At 42.5% G+C, this 22,725-nt stretch overlaps 1 protein-coding gene across 1 annotated transcript in view; it reads right to left on the reverse strand.

Moving 5' to 3' along the window:
- SLC4A8 (solute carrier family 4 member 8) overlaps positions 1-22,725 on the reverse strand; it is a gene marked incomplete at its 5' end in the record, with an annotated part of 108,312 nt that overhangs the window by 37,879 nt on the left and 47,708 nt on the right. The window contains 6 exons of the mRNA XM_081316605.1: positions 91-248; positions 1,258-1,346; positions 5,110-5,286; positions 11,174-11,334; positions 15,164-15,299; positions 18,383-18,517. Of these exons, the coding sequence (XP_081172731.1) occupies positions 91-248; positions 1,258-1,346; positions 5,110-5,286; positions 11,174-11,334; positions 15,164-15,299; positions 18,383-18,517 (856 nt within the window). The remainder of the gene's footprint in view (positions 1-90; positions 249-1,257; positions 1,347-5,109; positions 5,287-11,173; positions 11,335-15,163; positions 15,300-18,382; positions 18,518-22,725) is intronic.

A 22,725-nucleotide genomic window follows, 5' to 3' on the forward strand; every position in this document is an offset into this window, starting at 1 on the left:
AGCTGCAGTCACTAAGAATCAACAGTGACTTGAAGGTATCAGTACTATTAGTTATCCCAAAACATCCCCATCATCATTACCACATTTTACCTCGTAGGGAGGGGAACCTCAGTCATGCCTGGAAGAAGAACAGCTGGTGATAAGCGTAAGAAGGCAACAATAGGTTGCTTCAAGAAATCTGCTTCTCCAACTAAAACATTTGCAGCTTCGGCTCCAACAGGAATCTTCTTCATAAAATGAAGGTCTGCCTAATTAAGAGAGAAAAAAAGCTTAATTTTTAAGGCAGAACTGATATTATGATGCATCTAATAAATACAGATAATCCTCACATCCCAATCATTCTTTCAGCAACCGTTCAAAGCTATGACAGCACTGAACGAGATTTATGACCAGTCCTTGAAGGTATGGCCGTCATAGCACGCCCATGGTAATTTGATTGTAATTTGGATGCTTGACAACCAGTGTACATTTACAACAGAAGTGGCATCTTGGGATCATGCAGTCCCCATTTGCAAGGTTCACAGCTGACATCCAACAAGCAAAGTCAATGAGGAAGTCAGCAGGAATTCGCAAGTCATGGTCACATGACATCACGCTTAATGACTCATGGTGATTTGCTTAACACCTGCAACTGGAACTGATGTAAGTCAGCATGGACATATGTTGTTGTTGATGTTGTTGTTGGCTGTTAGTTGCAAAGTCGTGTCCGACCCATCGCGACCCTATGGACAACGTTCCTCCAGGCCTTCCTGTCCTCTACCATCTTCTGGAGTCCATTTAAGCTCACACCTGCTGCTTCAGTGACTCCATCCAGCCACCTTATTCTCTGTCGTCCCATTCTTCTCTTGCCCTCAATCTTTCCCAATGGACATGCGACATTTCACTTAACAGCTGTTTTACTTAGTGCCAGTCCCAGTTATGGTCAGGGACTACCAGTATAAACTCCAGAGAACCTCCTCCTTTGGGGGCTGATTTTAGAATTGTTTAAAATAATTATACAGAAATGTTCATATTTAGATGAGATGCTGACATACCATGGCTGCTACTCATATGACAGCAATAGTTGCCCAAGGTAAAACTCCAGGGAACCCAACTCTTTTCCCATTGACAGTGACATTATCACAAAGTCAGTCTGGCTGAAGATGCCAATTCAAAATAAAAGCAGTGCCAATTGTTTTCATTTGACTTTGATGGAGTCAGATCTTATTGGCTGCAAGAGGATCTTATAATTAGTGATAAACAATTAAATTAACTCACTTTGCACACGTCTGTTGGGGTAGTATCATGAGTCAATCCATTTCTAACATCTAGTGTGTTAGAAGGAGGATGAAGAGACAATGAAGTCACTCCTAAGTAGAAACAGAGAAGAAAAATATAGATAACTTGTTACATTAATTATTACATTAAATACCACACATATATATAATTTTGAGAAAAATTATATTCGAGTACAAACCTTTCTCAGTATAAACACAGGTAGAATGCCTGATTTCACTTACAATGTCCATCTGTCCATGGATTATTTTATTTATGTGAATGGTGAGTACAAGAAAATAACTTTCATGAACTTCAGTGTAACAAACTTTTAAAGTGGTCAGCTCATGGCAATTTTCACTTTCAAGCAAAGGATGCAATTCTTTCAAAAGAGCAATTTGAGCAAAATGACGGGTGTTTCCCAGATCAGGGCTTTTCAACCAGTGGTACGGGTACCACCTGTGGTACATGGGCACCTGGCAGGTGGTATGCGACCATCCTAGAAAAGTGGTAGCGGGGGAGGGGAATGAGCTGAACTGGTGGCAGCACCGCACAAGCCTGAGCGAGAGACAGCTGGAGCTGCAGGGCTGTCAGGGCTCAGCGGAAGGGCCAGGATCAGCGCCAGTCTCCAGCTGGAGCTTGGCGCTGATCCTGGCGCTTCTGAGCCCAGAAGAAGCGCCAATCAGCTGGAATGTTGCAGCATCTCCAAGATCTTGTGATTTACATTCAGGTGCTTGGCAACTGATTCATATTTATGGCGGTCACAGTGTCCCAGGGTCATGTGAAGTGACCAAAACCTGCTGCAACCACCCATCAGAGGGGGGGGGATAAAAACCAAACACCCCCTACCCCACCCACTCTGCCAATCTTCAACAGAAATGCTCACAACAATGAAAACCTTGGACAGGAGGAAGAGCGCCGCTGGGTGGGCAGGCAGGTGTCTTGCTCAGCTGTGGCTTGGGGGGCACTTTTTTCAGTGCCATTGTAACTTCGAACAGTCACTAAGCAAACTGTTGTAAGTCGAGGACTACCTGTACTTCATTACTTTTTTTTTGGTCAACAAGTTTTTGACACCTTGCTAGGCGACTGGTGGTACTCGGATGTTGCCATATCCTAAAAGTGGTACAACGGGTGAAAAGGTTGAAAAGCCCTGTCCTAGATCCCTCCAGGTTTTTTTTCATTATTGAACTGAACAAATGGTGAAAGTGAATGTTTCTAAAGAAATGGTATACCTTAAGAAGGTGAAAATTTCATCCCTAAAACCAAAATTTCTTTTTAGAAAATAAACAAAAACTTTGTATAAATTTGCTGACTATATATATTCTTCCACTGTTCTGGGATTTCCATTTTTCCAATTTTCAAGCACGAACAAAACTGGATTGAAAGAAAATGAGTATGGAGGCCGAAACATCAATAATTTGCACTATGTTGATGGCAGCATTTTTATAGCTGAACATAAAAATGATATGCCACCTCTAGTAATTAAAGTCAAGAAACTTAATGAAAAAGGTCCAGGATGGGGCAAGTTCACCTTGGGGAAGAATCTATCTATATGGTTGTTAACAGTCAATACTGAGTTGACACAGCATAATAAATCAATGTCACCACCTCTAGAGGCTTTTGGAAATTTACAATAAAAATGCTTATATAAAAATGATTAACATACTTATTATATCAAAAAAAAACCATTGAAAAGTGGATCTTTACCTGGGCCAGCAGGATTATTCTTATAATTCTACACTTTGGAGAGTTTGTTTGGCTAAAACCTAATTAAATATAAGTTGGATCATATGCAGTGGTGGGATTCAGCCAGTTCACATCAGTTCGGCATAACTGGTAGCTAATTTTTTGATGCCCAGGCCCAGAATGGACTTCCGGAAGTGGCATCCACACAGAGAACCGGTTGTTCACATATTTGAATCCCACCACTGATGATACACAGTGCTTTTTTTCTAAAAAGGTGCCAGAACTCAGAGGTGCTGTCACTGGGAGCGATGCCAGTGTCTTGCTACAGCGTCGCCGCCCATCCTCTGCACCCCCACCCCTGCGGCTTGGAGCCACATGCTGCGGGGATTCCCCTCCCCACAGCTGCCATGGAGATTCCCCTCCCCACAGTTGCCACACCTCGGCCCATGCTGAGCCCCCACCCGGAGCTGCTCCGAACCCCGACCCAGAGCTGTGTTCCTCGTGGCAGTGGTCTCCGGCGCCAAACAGCCTCTTTCCAACCACATCAGAAAAATTTGTAACAAACATTGGAATTCTCAAGTCCATGTTTGGTATTTCCCAGCAATCTGTTACTGGAAGGAAAAAGCAATCCCTGCTGCGTTACTGATCCCAGAGAAGCATTTGCATGTATGCAGGTATCCTTAGGGTGCCATAGTTATGGATGAGAAAAATTGTTTGCAAAGTTGGCATTTCTGGATGTAATACAATATGTATATACTAGGTTAATTATTTAAAGACTGAAGTGCATCATAGCTAGATTCTAAATAATCTGTTTTTCAAAACACACAACAGTCCAAACAGTAAAAGTAAAGTCCAAATTAAGAATATTTCATTCTTAAGAATTGTTTAATTTAAAGTGGTTTAGTTATAATAGATGGTTATAGATTCAAAATAGTTTTCAAGAGTGTACAAAAGATACTATTTTTTTTCTAGCATCAGCTAAATTAGACATATTACATTAAGAAAGATGTTTCTATTTCTTTCCTGTTACCTTTATTGATTTCATTTCATTAACATAGGAAATAGATTATTTTGTTATCTAATTTTACCTTCCAAAAAGACAGAAGCAGATGAAAAATGTGAGGTTCTTTCCTGTTGGCTTTTTTGAATTAGCTGTTTTAGATTCTAAAAGTTTAGTTCCTAAAGAAGTAACCTTGTAAATAATTTTAATGTCCTCCTCTAGTGCAGGGTAGGCAACCTTGGCTCTTTTATGACTCAAGGACTTCAACTCCCAGAATTCCTGAGCCAGCATGACTCAGCTTGGAAACCTCTCTCTTTCCCCTCAGCGTGGCTGGCTCAGGATTTCTGGGAGTTGAAGTCCACGAGTCATAAAAAAGAGCCAAGATTGCCTACTCATAAAGCCAATAAAGGGAGCTCTTTTTTTGCAAAAAAAGGTGCCAGAACGCCATTCAGAGCGTTCTATGAGAAAAAAAGCCCTGATCATATGTATACCTGATGCTCAAAGCAGACAATGTCTGGACTCATCCGTGATAAACCATAAATTGCTTAGGCTAAATAGTTAAGGTAAAGGCCAACAAATTACAGTATACCTTAACATAATGTGTGAATTAGGCCATCAATTCAATATAGTTAACTTATTTGGGGACAGGATATTATACAAACAGAGTAGTTTTGGTTAGTTTCACTAGAGATTATCATTCACTTTATTATGTGAATGCAGCCAGTTTGTCTTCCAAACTGCTGAGGCAGTATAACCAAATGGAGAGGATGAACTGCACATCCGTGCATCGAGTCCAGAGTCACTCAGAATGAGATGGGTGACATATAAATTTAATAAATAAATAAAAATAGGTTGAATAAATTTTATCAGATGGAGCAAGTATTCTCCAAAATAATTTTTATGTTCTCTGTATTCCTCTGTTAGCCTGGAGTACAGACAATCCAGAAAACAAGCAGAGGTACTGATAGATTAAGAAGGGATCACAAGATGTGTACACAAATTTTTTTGGTCTGGATTTGAGTGTTGTGCGACTGAGCGACTGGTAGTTCTAAATAGTAAATTAGAACCAGATATGTTATATATTCCTAATGATTTCTCAACATAGGGTTTATACTTCCTAATATAATGTGGAAATTGGGCCAAAATGGCCATAGGACGGAGATCCTTACCAGTATTATCTATTGAGTGAGGATCAGACTTTTTCTGTCCACTTTCTCCAAAGGAACGGACAATTGGAAGGATGTTTCTCCTCTTTTCATGCTGATGATGGTGTTTTTTCAAGAGGGTTTCCCAGAATTTTTTACGTGTAGATTCATAACAAGATTCCTGGCTATCCAGGATCATTTCTGAAAGACAAAACCACCTAATTATACAAATGCAATACACATTGCACTGCAACCAGTGATCCCGAATTAAAATTATATTAATTAAACCCTGTTATGGTTGGAAGGTTCATAGTATATTTTTTGTAAAGGAGGAAAGAAAGCGCTTGGACCGATTCCCACCTCCCTCTCCCACAACCGGGTCGAGTCTTTAGTTAATGCCTGGCAACAGGCTGCTTTGGAGGCTCTCGACCGCGTTGTCCCTTTGCGGCCTCTGACCCGGCGCAAGTCCCGACTCGCTCCTTGGTTCTCCAAGGACCTGCGGGAGATGAAACGCCAGAGAAGGGGCCTAGAGAGCATTTGGAGAACCAGTCGGTCTGAGTCTGACCGAACACAGTTAGGATCCTTTTCTAGATCTTAACTTGTGGCAATGAGGGTGGCAAAGCGTGCCTACTTCACCACCCTCATTGCGTCCGCAGATAAACGCCCGGCCGCCCTATTTAGAGTGGTCCGCTCCCTTTTAAATCAAGAGACGGGAGAGGACCCCCTACATGGACGGGCTGAGGAATTTAGTAAATATCTGGTGGACAAAATTGCTCAGATTCGGGCTGGGCTGGACTCTGACTGGGCAGTATCTGACGAGAGGGAAACGCTGAATTTGGCCAAGTACATTTGGGAAGAGTTCGATCCTGTGACTCCGGATGAAGTGGACAAGATCATGGGGAAACTAAGTGCCGCCACATGTTTGTTGGACCCGTGTCCCTCCTGGCTAGTCTATGCATCTCGGGAGGTTACACGAGGCTGGCTCCTAGCAGTTATCAATGCCTCACTGAGTGAGGGGTACTTCCCTGCCGCCTTGAAAGAGGCGGTGGTAAGGCCCCTCCTCAAGAAACCGGCATTGGATCCAGCTGTTTTAAACAACTTCCGTCCTGTCTCCAACCTTCGCTTCCTTGCGAAGGTTGTTGAGAGCGTGGTGGCACGACAGCTCCCTTTGAACCTGGAGGAAGCTGAATATCTAGATCCGTACCAATCGGGTTTCAGACCCGGTCATAGCACGGAGACGGCATTGGTTGCGCTGGTGAATGATCTCTGGCGGGCCCGAGATAGAGGTTATTTCTCTGTCTTGGTCCTATTAGATCTCTCAGTGGCTTTTGATACCATCGACCACGGTATCTTACTGCGTCGTCTTGAGGGGTTGGGAGTGGGAGGCACCGTTCTGCGGTGGTTCTCCTCCTACCTCTCGGACCGTTCGCAGACGGTGTTGGCAGGAGGGCAGAGGTCAAGCCCTAGGCCTCTTAGTTGTGGAGTGCCTCAGGGATCGGTGCTCTCGCCCCTCCTGTTCAACATCTATATGAAGCCGCTGGGAGAGATCATCCATGGCTTCGGGGTGAAATATCATCAATATGCTGATGATACCCAGCTATTCATCTCCACCCCGAACCAACCCAGTGATGCCCTCGATGTGATGTCCCGTTGCCTGGAAGCGGTACAGATTTGGATGGGAGAAAACAGGCTTCGACTCAACCCGGCCAAGACTGAGTGGCTGTACATACCGTCATCTCGTTTAGTCCAAGAGGTTCCATCTTTGACTATAGGAGGAGAGATGTTACCTCCCATTGATAGAGCACGCAATCTGGGCATCCTCCTAGATTCACGACTCAGTTTTGAAGATCATATTGGAGTCGTGGCTAGGGGGGCATTTGCACAGATTCGCCTTATATACCAATTGCGCCCCTTTTTGGACCGAGATGCCCTACGTACAGTCACCCACGCACTCGTTACCTCCCGTATAGATTACTGTAATGCTCTCTACATGGGGCTGCCCTTGAAGACCACCCGGAGGCTTCAGCTGGTGCAGAGTGCAGCTGCACGGGTTGTGATGGGAGCACCCCGATACTCCCATATTACACCCCTCCTGCATGAGCTGCATTGGCTACCGGTTGCCCTCCGGGTGAGATTTAAGGTGCTGGTACTTACCTTTAAAGCCCTACATGGCTTAGGCTCGGGATACTTACAGGACCATCTGCTGCCGGGAAAAAATTCCCATCGCCCAGTATGCTCACACAGAGAAGGCATCCTCAGGGTACCGTCAGCTAGGCAATGTTGGCTGGCGACCCCCAGGGGGAGGGCCTTCTCTGTGGGAGCGCCAGCCCTATGGAATCAGCTCCCCCCTGAGCTTTGGATGGCCCAAAATCTCCTATCCTTTTGCCGCAGCCTCAAAACACTCCTTTTCCACCAGGCTGACCTGGACTGACAGGCATTTTAATTAATTATATTTAGAATTTTTAATTTATTTTTAGTTTTTAATTTTAATTTATTGCACAGATGATTTTAATTTTATTTTTATCTTGATTTATGTACTTATTATATGTTTTGTTGTTAGCCGCCCTGAGTCCTTCGGGAGATATGGCGGTATATAAATCCCATCAATAAATAAATAAATAAATAAATATTTTTTCCTATTATAGCAGCAAACTTGATAATTCTTTCTGCACTTGCTGCTAGTTGCATTTTTAAAACTAGTCCATTAAAAGAAAATACTATTTCAAGAACAAGAATGTGTTTCTTCTTCCAAGGACGCCGGCATTTATTTCAATGTCAGAAGGGTTCAGGCATCACATAATGCAATCTTATTTAGATGTTCACTCTCCGTCTTCTCTTTTTTTTTATTAAAAAGTTTTACAATACATTTTATCTTTAACAAACCAAAAAAAGAAAAAAACCCTCCCAACCCCCTCCCCTCCCACCCTCTTCCCCCTCCCCAACCCTCCCCAACCCCTCCCTCCCTTTCCCCCCCCCCGCTTCCCAGAGCAAAATACAGGGTATAAAAATACAAACAATCATAATCTAACTTACGCAAACAATCCTAAACTATTTAAACTACCGAACTTTAACTCATATAAAAAAAACTCCAAACATATATATATATATATATCATATCAATAATTATACAAATACAAAATAATACTTTCCAATCTAATACCAAAACACAAGGTATAAAAATACAAACAATCATGATCTAACTTACACAAACAATCCTAAACTATTCAAACTATCAAACTTTAACTCATATAGGTAAATTCCAAACATACATATATCATATCAATGATTATTCAAATACAAAATAATACCTTCCAATCTGATACCCAATAAAAACAATCCCAAATAAACCAATTTATATCAATTGTCTAAAACTATTCCTCATTCCAACTAAGCTTTAAATTCACATTATCCTAATGTGTTATACAACTTAAAATACCATAGATTACTTTCCAAACTTAAAAAATTTTTATATAATCACATCATTCTTATATTCTTATATTCTATTACCTATTCCAATATTACCCATAAAAATATTACAAGTTAGCTTCAATCACAAAGAAAACAATTTATATCAATTTTATAAAACTATTCTTCTATCCAACTAAAAGCTTAAAATTTTTCATCCAAATAACAAATCATAACCTACAGAATATCAATAAACACTACTACAAATCTTCCCAATTAACTTTTCATAATCATCTTAAAACTAAAACAACACAAAATATTACATAATTATTTTATAAAGGTAAAAAATATATCCCCAAATATTTAGTCCTTCTAGCAATTCCAATTCCCATAATCCTTATTACATTATAGTCTCTTACAATTATGTGACTAAATCTTCAGGCTTGATTCATTCGTCCAGAAGTAGCACGCCTCTTCCAATTTCTGGCCTTCTCCAGTGATAATGAAATTTGACCCACTCCTGTATCTTTCACATCTGTCTGCGTTAACCCTTCAGCAACTTGCAGGTTCTCTCTGGAACGTTGAGACTCTCTCTCACCTTTTTTCTTTGTAGATTCCAAAGATGGTATGGGGACTGCTTTTAAAACATTACTGTAGAAATCACGTGCCTGAATCTCCGTGGTAAAACAATACCTCGTACCTTCATAGGTCACCACCATACCCACTGGTATTTGCCATCTAAACGTGATATCACGTCGTCTCAATTCTTGTGTCAAAAAAGCAAATTCCTTCTTTTTTCTTAAAATCTTTGCAGGGATCTCTTTTAAAATCAGAACTTTTTGCTCAGCAATTACAAAATCAATATTGTAGGAGGCCTGGATAACTTCATTTCTAATCATTCTCTTTGTAAAATAAACCACCACATCTCTGGGTAGTTTCCTTTGTCTTGCGATCCACGAATTAACATGGAAGATTTTATCTATATCTTGCATTATTTCATCTGCTGGTTGCTTCAACACCCCTTCCAAAGCCTCAGAAACCATTTTCTTCAAATTTTCCTTAGGATTTTCTTTCAGACCTCTAATCCTTAAAGCAAATTCCATCTGATAATACTGTGTCGAAATCAAATCATAATCCATTTTCTCTATCACATTTTCAGTTTCTGTCATTTTGGCTTCCAATCTAATATCATTTTGAGCAAGATCTTCCACTCTTTCATCCAAAATCTCAATACTTTTAACCATGCTTTGTATTGCAGATGTGATGTCTGCTCTCATTTCTGTTAATTTCTCTGTAAACATCTCCTCCAACTTTTTCTCCATTATCTCAACAAATTGCTGCATTTGCCTTTCCATAGTCTCTTGCAACAGATTCTGCAAATCTTTTGCTGTAAAAGCTGATACAGATTCAGATGCAGAGGACAATGAAGTTTTCACCGAAGACTGCTGCCTCAGGGCAGGAACTTTAGAAGATATAGCCGCCATTTTCACCCTCTATTGTTAACTATGCACTTTCACTTACAGATTCAGCAAAATCCATTGAGTTAAAGATCAAAACATCATCTTCACCAAAATCTCCTGCATCGCTCTGCCTGCGTCCTCGTTCTCAAAAGCTCTTCCTTGCTAGCAGGGATGGTTGCGAACGCCCTGTTCTGCTCCAAAAAACCCGGAGCAGAGACGCCTCGCAGTCCAGAGCATGCCCAGGCTTCGGGGGGGCTCAATCCTTCCGCCGCCAAAACTCTAAGTTCTGGCGGCCCCGGAGAGCTCTACCCCTACCTGGACGCTCACCCCCTCCTCTTCTCCCGAGGTGGGGGCTTCCGAGCCGTCGAACAGCTGATCGACGCTGTTTTCGGCGGCTCTATGGAGCCGCGAGGCTGACAGCCAAGAAATGGCTGCCTCCGGCGTCGCCTTGCCATCCGGAAGCTATCGGTCTTCTCTTAAATTAGCTCTCATACCCTGGGATTGGGAGCAGCATGCATGGTTACTGAAATATGCATTCTATTTCTTTCTAAGGAAAAAAATATCTAACACAGAAACAATACAATCACCCCAAAGCAACAATCAGAAGAAAATTCTTGGCTGCCATATTTAATTCTCAGAATAGCTATCCATGATGCAATTCTATGAGTAATGGTGATAGACACGAGATTCATAAAAAGAGCCAAGTCTGTTCTGGCTTCCACAACATTTTTTTTAATCCAACATTTTAAAAATAGTTAGAGGAAAAACAACACTCTTTCCCCAACCCTTGGCACTACTTTGGCATCCTATCTTCCCAGCCCCTGCATTAATGGGGATTGATATTCTCTAAATGTAATGAATCACTGAACTGGGCAAATCAGCTTGATTTTTAAATTAAACAAAACCTTCCCTTAAACTGGTGTCCTGCAGATGGTTGGAAATATAGCTCCAAGTATTCCTAGTCATCATGTGCAAGGCTCGATATTCCCAATATCATATCCCTAAAATATCTGGAGGGCACCAAATTAAGGAAGATTGCTATGTTACTGTATTCTGCCTTGAAACAGATTTCCAGAATTTGAGGAAAACTCTGTCTAATCCAAGTTTGCACCTGGGCAGGTTATATCCGGGGAGGATGTTCTCTATACACAGGAGAAGAAGGCATAGAGGACCCCTCCCAGATTCCTCGACCTTTATTCTCATAAATTGTCAAAAACTAGCACCTGCAATGTCTTCAGTGCAGTTTACAGGCTTATCCAGAAGGATACTCCCATTGATGATACAGCTCCTCAATTCAAAGAGACTGTGCAGTGAGAGGGTGGCCACGTACGGCTTACTCCATCGTTCTCCTCCATCTTCCACATCTTCCTCAAATTTCAGCCATCTGCAAGTGAGGCAACCAACGCAACCCAAATCAAATACTGCAACAAATGGTTTCAGTATCAAATACATAATATTTATTTTTCCAGAAGGCTTGGAAGGCCCCAGCTGTAAAACAGAGAAGCCAAACAATGCGTTAATATTAGTGAATAGTAATGTGGAGTCAGTGGACATATCTCTCAAAATCTGCCAGGCTCCCTGTCCCTCATCAATGAAGGCAATGCAAAACACCCGTCCCTTTCATTATCTTTATTTACAAAAGGGCCTGTGGGTCCCATGGAAATCACAAATGACTTATGACCACAATTGAGCCCAACATTTCTGTTGCTAAGTGAGACAGTTGTTAAGTGAGTTTTGCCCTATTTTACGATCTTTCTTGCTACGGTTGTTAAGTAAATCACTGCAATTGTTAAGTTAGGAACACGGTTGTTAAATGAATTCTCCATTGACTTGGCTTGTCAGGTCTCAAAAGGTGATCACATGGCCCTGGGACACTGCCACAGTCATGAATATGAGTTAGTTGCCAAGCGTTTGAATTTTGACTACATGACCATGGAGATGTGCAACAGTCATAAGTGTGAAAAACGGCCATGTCACTTTTTTCAATGCTGTTAAAACTTTGAACAGTCGTTGAATGAACTGTTGTAAGTCAAGGAATACCTGTAAAAAATTATTTCCTATCTGTCAGTGACAGAAATTCAAAACAAGACATCTTGCAGCAAACCGTGTTTACTACCTGGTACAAACTATTCTGATCTGGAAAAACAGCCACATATATATACTCCAGGGAGGTAGATACATTTTAAAAAGAAGAATCAGAACAGACCAAGAATTAAGCAAACTTGGGTTTTTTTAAAAGATGAGAGATTAACTTAGAAATATATATGATAAACAATCCAAATGAGTTCAGTTTTGGATTTCGTATATAGCAGATATGCGGGCCTGACTGCATGGAGAAACACTTACTGTAGTTTTTCTGATGCTGGAGATATATGCCAGTTTAGAAATAATAATGAACCCTGCTTGATTACAGACTACATGAATAGGCAACCTTGGCTCTTTTATGACTCCTGGACTTCAACTCCCAGAATTCCTGAGCCAGCCATACTGAGGGGAAAGGGAGAGGTTTCCAAGCTGAGCCATGCTGGCTCAGGAATTCTGGGAGATGAAGTCCACAAGTCATAAAAGAGCCAAGATTGCCTACCCTTGCTCTAGACCAACGGCTCCCAACCTTTTCTATACCTCGTCCCCCTAAAACGCTTCTGATATATTCTTGTACCCCTTACAAAAGTTCAAAATGGCGGCAGTGAATTATGCCAATACACTATAATTTTGAAAACCCAAGTTTTTGCACCCCCTGGAATATCGTCTCGCATCCCCAGTTGGGAACCCCTGCCCTAGACTGATTATACAACATAATCCCAAAGTTTCACAGAGAAAAATTTATTAGCTCTGTTATTCAAGGCCCTATAATAGTGATGGAGAACCTTTTAGAGAGCGAGTGCCCAAACCGCAATCCAAAGCCAACTTATTTATCGCAAAGTGCCAGGGCCGCATCAGCATTGTGGTGCTCTCGGGGGGAGGGCAGGGAGGCGCCTCTGAGTGCCGCCTCTGGCACGCAAAAACCGGGGGCGCAAAAATGGGCCACTGTGCTTCAAGGTACAAAAATGGCCACCGCCGCACTGTACCACGCAAAAACAGAGCAGGGCTATTAAGTATCACGCAGGCACTAGTCCAGCTCCATTTGCTGCGCGTACATGCTTGCGGCCCCATATGTCCATCCATGCATGTAAAATGCTTCCCCCTTCCCTTTTCTTCCAGTCCACCAATCAACAATGGTTGGTGACCTCTGCTCTACCACCTCTACTCAAGCTTACTATTTAGCCGCTTCGCCTCCTTTGTGCTGGGCGGGGCTCCTGCTCCGGGCAGCAGTGGCGGCCTGATGGACCTGCCGCAGGCGGCGGTGGCATGTGTGCCAACAGAGAGGACTCTGAGTGCCGCCTCTGGCACACGTGCCATAGGATCGCCACGACTGCCCTATAAAAAAGAATATCAGATAATATTGGGGATCTTTCGGATACAAAACATATACTTTACCCTCCAAGGTGTGGGCTTTCCCCAAAAGCATATGTTTTCACATTGTAACAGGTCTCTCTCTGAAGAGAGCTAGAAAAATAATAGTAACTAGAGAAAGGTTTTCCCCAGATCCTTTTCTGCATATACTAGAACTACTGAGACCACAGACTATGAAATAGGAATGGAATAATGAGGTTTTTTTCCAAGGTTTTGATTCTTTAAGAGATTTTCCATAGAATGCTGACTGACTGAAATTTACCCAGACAATTAATCTTAATAGATTTCTTGCTTTGCCCTCAATCTCAGCATATAATGATGATAAATTTACAAGGAGGCATTATTGTTTCATTCCAATTCCTATTTATTTAAATAATAATAATAATAAACTCCCTTTTTATGACCCTGTAATTCCTTCATTTGGGGTAGATTCGGGGCACTCAGATGGAGCTGAGCATTTACTGGCCAGATGCCCTTCCTGGTGCCATGCGGAGTTCACAGCAGATATTTTTTTCTTTATGCCCTATGAGAGAAACATCTGCTGCTACCTAGGACGGAACGCTCAACCTCCTGATTTAAATAATAATAATGACAAAGTCTAAACCAGACATGTCAAACACAAGGCCCGGGGGCCGGATCCGGCCCGCGAAGTGGTTTCATGTGGCCCGCGAAGCCATCCTGGAAACAGTGAGGGAACGGCCCCCACTGCCTTGGCCATGGCCCAGAGACCCTCCTTCTGCCAGATCTGTCCCACTCCTGCCCAGGCCCCCATAGGCACCCTTGATGCGAACAATGTAGAGCTGGCCACGCCCACCCAGTAAGCCACGCCCACCCTGGCCATACCCACCCGGCCCCCTGAGGGCAACCACAATGCTGATGTGGCCCTCAATGGAATTGAGTTTGACACCCCTGGTCTAAACATTTGACTGACTGTGCTACAATCATAGTAGCAACAGCAGCTACAGAAGTAATAAACTATGTTGTGTAGTAGCAGGCATTAGTATGCCATCTGCCAGAAGATGGCATCGTTATACAACCAACCAAGCCAATAATAAATGCATTATTGTAAGGTTTCTATGAGCTTCCAAATGTTATTTTCTATTTACTTATTCATATATTTTGAATTATGTTTGGTAGTGCATTAAATGTACTCCTGAATAAAATTTGGAATTACTTTAAAACCATTTCTGAACTCTGTTCAAAGTGGTACTTGGCACAGTAGTTATCAGTACCATACTCAACAGAAATGCATACTCCAGAAATTGATTTTAATTGAATCCAAAGATAATGATGTAAGCTTTAAAATTTTCTCATAGTTGTAAGGTGAGCTACTGAAAGCGCAGAAGTCGCCTGATTTGACATGGTCTTTTCTCATGCTGACACAAAACCAGCTGTACACTTCAAAATAATCCACAAAGTGGGGGGAAATTTGAACAGACTACCAAATTCAGAGATTTGCAGGTAAAATTAAGGAATCAAGAACAGATTCTGCACAGGAGCAGAAGTTGCTTCTAGACTAGATATCCTGATTTGACAAATTCTGTCCAAGTAAAATTGGAACAGACATACAGAAAACTATTGTACCAGTTCCCTTTGTATTTAAAAGGTGATTTGTCTGTCCCTCATTAACAATCAACATGCAGAAAACAATAATTTGCTGGTTCTTTTGCTTTCTTTCTGGATTCTAAAGTTAAACCTATTGTACAGAAAGCTGGAATACAACCTTGTTGTCTGTATGTATTTATATATTTATTTATTACCTTGCTGTTTCCTTCCACTCTGATTCTTCACCTTCTTTCACACAGATTTCATCCATTTCTGTGAATAAGTCATGGGGGACATGCTCCTCATCCTCTTCCATGCCAAGGATAAAGTGAACTCGCTGAGATGGGGTATCTAACAAAATGGAACATTGCATTAATAATTGTAAGGACAAAGACAAACATGCAGGTAATCCTTGACTTACAACCATTCATTTAGTGACTGTTCAAAGTTACAACAGCACTGAAAAAAAAGTGTTATGAACAGATTTCACACTTTCACACCATTGCAACATCCCCATGGTCACGTGATCAAGATTTGGGCACTGTCAACCAGCATGTATTTATGACCGTTGCACTGTCCTGGGGTCATGTGATCACTCACTGTGACCTTCTCAGCTGGCTTGACAAGCCAAATCTGTAGGGGAAGCCAGATTCACTTTACAGCCGTATGATTCACTTAACAACTGCTATTATTCACTTAACAATTGTGGCAAAAAAGGTCGTAAAATGGAGCACGACTCAATAATTGCCTTGCATAACAATGGAAATTTTGGCCTCCATAAGTTGAGCATTGCCTGTATACAGGGAGAGAGCTAATAGTCAAAAGGGGTAAATTATAGAAAAGATCTTGCCAAGTCATCAATTCTCAAAAAATATCAGTCAAAGATGTGATTCCTTTAGTTTATTGTTTCTAGCGTTTTATTCTTTGGTGAATGAAAGTCATTTTTAGTAATTTTGCTATTAGTGGAGAAGTAAATAGAATCTGCAGGAAGCTCAGAAGCTCATTTTAAAAAAAACAAGTTGCACAAAAGTAAAGTCACCTTTAAATGAAACTTAAGTTCATGGACCCACCCATATAGGTTTTTTGATAACTATATAGAGGTATATTAATATTGCCTTCTTCTGGGATTTGTTTTCAAGTCCCTGTGTAGTTTACAGCCTTCTGTTTTCTGCAGATTTCTAATCAAACCAATTCTACTTACTTCTGACCTTAGAAAAGATTAGAAAATAATTAACCTATGAGCAAAGATGCCCACTTCCTGCACTTTAGATTATATTGCAATTTGTTTTTTGCTAAGTATAATTCTTAGCACGTTTCTTTCATTTGTGATGTGCCATGCTAATCTTTCAGTTCCCTTTTAAATTCCTTACTTTGGCAACTTATTATCTGAATGTCTTAACTGCATTCAGTCAGTTTTCTGACTGATATATAAATCTTCAGTCCTTGGTAGCACCCTATGAGCTGTGCTCAAGGTAACAAGGTGGAGAGTCTCTTGCTGGCTAAGCATCGCATGTAATGTAGTTTTACTTGTACTGGCTTAAGGATTTTATTTATTTGTTTGTTTTGATTTATATACCGCCCTTTTCCCGAGGGACTCAGGGCGGTTTACAGGGCAAATTAAAACAGTGCAATGTACAAATTAAAATAAAATAAAATTAAATAGCCCCAAAAGAGTTTAAAATTTAAAATTTAAAACCTTAAAACCCCTCAGTCCAGGCTGGCTAACTCAAATAGCCAGGTTTTTAGGTCCCGGCGAAACGAGTGAAGGTCGGGGGCGATCCAGAGTTCCACAGGCAGTTGATTCCATAGGACAGGCGCGCCCACCGAGAACACTCTCCCCCTGGGGATCACCCGCCGGCACTCCCTGACCAGCAGGACCCTGAGGAGGCCCTCCCTGTGGGAGCACACAGGACGATGGGAAGTTGATGCTGGCAGCAGGTGCTCCCTAAGATAATCCGGACCCATGCCATTTAGGGCTTTATAGGTCATCACCAGCACCTTGAATCTCACCCGGAGGGCAACTGGAAGCCAATGCAGCTTGCAGAGAAGAGGCGTTACATGGGAGTATCAGGAGACCCCCATCACAACTCGCGCGGCTACATTCTGCACCAGCTGAAGCTTCCGAGTGGTCCTCAAGGGCAGCCCCATGTAGAGAGCATTGCAGTAGTCTATCCAGGAAGTCACAAGCAAAGTGTATGGTATTACATCACACAGAAATACAGATGGGATTTCCCCTTTCCTTCTTTTTGTGGTGAGTTTTACAACTTTAAAAAAATTACTTACAATGATATCTGTTTTAGGGGTTACACTGTAATTCACTACATCAAATTGTGGGAAACACTGTCACGAGTAAAGGTTTAACGCTTATTAGAGAGGAATCCAAGACCACCAAAAGTTAGTTTGTGCAGCTGTTTGGTTGTAAATTGTTCACTTCTGTGGTTTAGGCAAAAGCCTCCCTCCTAAATTAATGATCACATACACACAGTGGTGTGTCTGAAAAAAATGCTCGTTCACAAGCTGAACATGAGTTAGCAATGCACTAGGCTTGGAAGGTAAGAATGGCTAAAGAGGATTTTAAGCTGCAATAATGAAATCATAGTGCCAAGTCATGGCAAGGAACTTTTCCACTTTATTCCACACTAAGCAATCCTTCAGAACCCTGTAGAGATTTAAAACCACTTCTGGCTTTGACACTTAAGAAAAAATGTAATTTAGATGGGAGAAGGGCAAGTCAGATGATCCAACATATGAAAGACAGTTACAACAGACAAAAATCTGATGGTGGGGGTGGTATACTAATACTTTTCAATCTACCTGAAAGGCTAACATGCAAACACATCCTTTGCTACCAGGAAGCCAGGATTAGACCCAGTAAAATTCAGCTGCAAGTGCCATTTTTAGCTGAACATTAAGAGAAGTGTGCTGCTGTAACAGCAGTTCAGTAATGGAATTGATTGACTGGAGGTTTTAGGCTTCTCCGTTAGGGTAGGTCTTCAAGCAGAGGGTGGGCTGCCATCAATTGGATATTTTAGTTTCTGAATCAAATTTTGGAATAGAATAATGGCCTGTAAATGCTTTTGTGCTTGTGTGACTCTAGGGCAGGGGTAGGCAATCTCAGCTCTTTTATGACTAATGGACTTCAACTCCCAGAATTCCTGAGTCAGCATAGTTGACTCAGGAATTCTGGGAGTTGAAGTCCATGAGTCATAAAAGAGCCGAGGTTGCCTACCCCTGCTCTAGAGGAATCCTACTATTCCAGAAACAATAGGTCCTTATGTCCATCTCAAAATCTTTTGAAGATTGAGGATTCAGCACTTGGAGTTACTAAAAGATCTCAGCCATAAGATCCTAAAGAACTATACACGCCAATAGTATGACAAGTATGAGTCTCTGGCTCACTCTCCCACTGGGTTCTATTATCAACACACACTTACCATAAGTTTCATGCTCCTCCAATACACTTTCCTTTATCCGATCTCGTTTCCTGTGTTTGGGGCCATGGGTTCTGTGATGTCTGTGGCCTTGTCTAACCAAAGGCATCCGTACCCCAACATATAATGTCCTGTGCCCTGGAACAAAAGCAATCTGTCAGTATTTGTGGCTTTGACTTTGTTGAAATTACATCAGTCCAAATTACATCAGAAATACAAAAGTTATCTAATTTTGGAAAAAAATGCCATCCTGCAGTTGGAAGCAGCCTTGACTCAAAATGAACAACAATGAAGTTTGCTAATTACATTAAGAGAACAAGTGTGCATTTATTTATTTACTTACGTGCTTTCTTGCTTTCCTTTAAAAGAAATCCCACACTAATTTACACTTAAAAATTACAACCAAAAAGAATTTTTAAAGGATAAAACAAGTGATAAAAATATGTGTTGAAACTGTAAAATTAGTACTAAAGCAATTAAAACCCACAGTAACATTATCTTGTTCTTAAAATCTTGGTAAATAAAAATGACTTTGCCAGAGGCAGAAAAGGCAATAAAAATGGTGAAGACTGAAAACTCAGCCAGTTGTTACACTTCAGCATGAAACAGCACCAAGAGCATTCTATAGATGCCCTCAGGGGAAGGGTAGAAACATATAAAAAGAAGTGTAAAAAGAAGTCATTGTAGGCCCAAATGATAAATGGGTATATACTGTAGATTAAAACCAGAACCTATAACTGGGACAGGGATTCATCTGCAAGCCAGTAAAAAGAATAAAAAACTGAGTGATGAACTTGTTTCACAGCTCAAATCTTGCTGCAGTATTTTGTAGTAAGTGACATTTCTGAATCATCAAGGGTAGCCCCCACGTATCATGCATTAAAGGTAAAGGTTCCCCTGCACATGCATGCTAGTCGTTTCCGACTCTAGGGGCCGGTGCTCATCTCTGTTTCAAAGCCGAAGAGCCAGCGCTTGTCCGAGGATGTCTCCGTGGTCATGTGGCCGGCATGACTAGACGCCAAAGGCGCACGGAACGCTGTTACCTTCCCACCGTAGTGGTCCCTATTTTCCTACTTGCATTTTTACGTGCTTTCGAACTGCTAGGTTGGCAGAAGCTGGGATGAGTAACAGGCCCTCACTCTGTTACGTGGCACTTGGGATTCGACCCGCCAAACTGCCGACCATCTGATCGACAAGCTCATTGTAGCAAAGCTATCTCTATCCAAGGCTGAGCTAGTGAAAAATACTTCAATTAAAAAAAAACACTTGGGTCTCCAATATCAAAAATGGGCTAGAAGTGCTCCGAGCTACTAATTGGACCTCTGTGGAAAATGGCCAGTAACACAGACTGATATATCCATGTATTAATCCATGCAGGGCCAAACTGCTAAAACTATAGCCAATTTTGACATATTTGATCTAATTGTCTTCAAAGTCTCTTGCCAATAAGTCACAGAAAGCTACCAAAGATTCTGTATGATCTCTAACAGGACTGGATAGTAAAAGCACCACAACTACCTGAAAGACTTGCAATGATTGACAGTGAAAGAATCAATGGTGGGAGAGAATATTTCTGGCCTCCATCACAACTTCATCGGTATTCAATTGAATTCCATATGAGATTTTGTCTATCTGCATTCTGATTTGACTCTCAATCTGCTAAACTTTAAATGTTGAATGGTTTTGTAGTGTAATATACAAACTAAGTCAGTACATCAAGCTTGTTGGTTTCTGAGTCTGAAATAGCCAGCCAAAGCCTTACAAAGAAAACAAGCACTAAAAGAGGGAAAGCACTAATCCAGCATTTCCATGTGGACAGTGCTTCAATAATTACTGTAAATTATAGTTACCATATAGCAAATGTCCATTTTTAGATTTTTAGACTATTGCCAGGAACTGTTCATTTGAGAACATAATCTGTTTGCTGCATCTTTCTTACTTGCCTTTCTCTATGTTTTGTTCATACCACTTGATATTCGCCATTGACAGGAAAACTGTAAGCAAGCATTCTTCCTCTGTCTCTAAGAGTCTCTGCTCAGGCATGAGTTTAGCCAGGATAATTATGCTACCACGAGTTTCACATTTGCCCCTGGAGAGAATTCCCTGATGTTAATGGTGTAAACATGTTGCAGGCTCAGGGGAAATCATACTAATATAGGAAATGAGAGAGTAGGACTCTCATTTGTAATTCTATGTCCGCTGCACAAGGGCAAAGAACATTTATTGTAAAAAGGCCTATATACTCAGGAGAATTGAACTGGAAGAAAACACAATTAAAACTATGCTTGGTGCATACTGATCAAAAAATTCAGTTACCTGCGTAGATTAGGACCAGCATTTGTAAGCAGGAAAGGAGACCACAATTTTCTGAACAACCCTGTTTTAGAGATCTATTTTCACCTGCATTATAAGTCACCGTTAAAAACAATTCTTTTAACTGTTTAACACATAATAACCTCGTGGCTTTGCAGTTTGAGGTAGCTAGCAAAAAAAAGTGAAGGGCTCTGTATTTTGGTTATGTTAACATCTATGAATTATACTTTTCAACAATTTTTCTCAACTGCTGTATGTATTTAACTTGCTTCTTTGTATTGTGATTGTAATTTGGTTTTAATTGATTCTTTACCACCCACTTGCTTGCCTTGGGCCCCCATATAAATCAAACAAATCAGTAACAACAGTAGCAAGAAAGGTCATAAAATGGGACAGAATTCACTTAACAATTGTCTTGCTTAGCAACAGAAATTTTGGATTCAATTGTGGTCATACATCAAGGACTACCTATAGCGGGGTTTCCCTTCATGTATTGTGGAACAAGTTGGCTCCAAGACAATATACAGATTGCTCTTTTTTTGCTGTTTTTTGTTCTACCAAGGTGGTAGTTTGTTCAGATACAATTCCGTACCTTATCCATCCAGAGTTTAACTTTCTAGCACAGGGCTTTTCAACCAGTGGTATGCGTACCACTGGTGGTACGCGAGCACGTGGCTGGTGGTACGCGGCGGCGCCTTCCTCCCCCCCTGCCTCCCCCCCGCTCCTTCCCAGCTTGCAGCCAGAAAACATGCTGCTGCAGGAATCTACCAGGCCGCGCGAAGAACGTAGGCGCAGAGTGAGGCCCCGCCCTCCCCTGGGATTCATTGTGCAGCAACCATGCTGTCCTTCCCCAAGAAGCAAGCGCAAGCCTGAAGGGGACAGAGCCATCCACTCCCTCGGCAGGTAGGTGTTTGCGTCCACTCGCATCCATCTTCTTTTTCTCCCCCCCCCCACGAGCTTGTGATACCCCTCAAAGCCCTCACATTGCCTCCCTCCCAGGGCTTGAGAGATTTCCCCCTCTCCTCTTCCCAATGTGCAATGCAAAGGGGAAAGCAAAGTGGCCAGATGGTGCGCGCCCTCCCCGAGGATTCATCCTGTGGCAGCAGGTGGGAATCGAGGCCCACGTTTGTTTTCCTGATGCGTGCCAGGGCAAGTGAAGCCATCAGAACGCAGCTGTGGAGGGAAAAATGTGCCCGACTCCCTCCCCCCCTACTGTTGGCAACTCCGTACAGCTGGCCCTGACCTCCGCCGACTGGAGCCCATTAGCGGAGGACGGGGCTGGCCGTATGGAATTGCCAGCTGATCTGTATGGCCAGCCCCGACCTCTGCAAGTGGAAAGCAAGAGAGATTGTCAGGAGCACGAATCGGCGCGTGCTGAGAAACGCCAATCTCGTGCTGCTGCAATCTCCCTCACTTGGTTTCAGCTTCCATTGCTGCAAGAGAAAGCAGGCTGAAACGGAGTGAGGGAGATTGCCAGGAACACGAATCGGCTGATCTCATGCTGCTGCAATCTCCCTCGCTCTGTTTCAGTTTGCTTTCTGCAAGAGAAAGCTGGGTCGCAAGGCCGCCTCTGCAGGTGCTGCTCTAGCGTGGAGAGGGAGAGGCCGGTCCCCATTCAGCCTGCCAGCCCCGGGAGAACCCCGCACGAGTGGCTCACCGGCCGCCGAATCCTGGCTTTCGAGCAGGAGCGGCCTTGCCCTGCTTGCCCTTAGTTAGCGCTGGGAGCAGCCACCGCCACCTGCCCCACTTTTCACAAGCCCTGCTATGCCGCTGCCGCAGGTTTCCAGCAGCGGGAGGCTCCAGGATGAGGGCCTGTCGGGGATGAAGGAGTTGGGGCTGCTCCAGCAGGCCGCTTCTGTGGCAGTGGGGCATGCTGGTGCCCTGTGCTGCGCTCTGCTGTGGGGGCCGCCATGGGAAAGGTAGAAGTGCAGCTGTAGTCCGGGACGGTCAACCGCTCTGAGCCCTGTCTGGCCAGCTTTGTGCCTCCATCCCCCAAGAGCAGCTGGTTGTGAGTTGCTAGTGTGCACTTCCCT

The sequence above is a fragment of the Vipera berus genome (genome assembly GCF_964194415.1).
Source record: "Vipera berus genome assembly, chromosome: 2".
Taxonomy (NCBI): Eukaryota; Metazoa; Chordata; class Lepidosauria; order Squamata; family Viperidae; genus Vipera; species Vipera berus.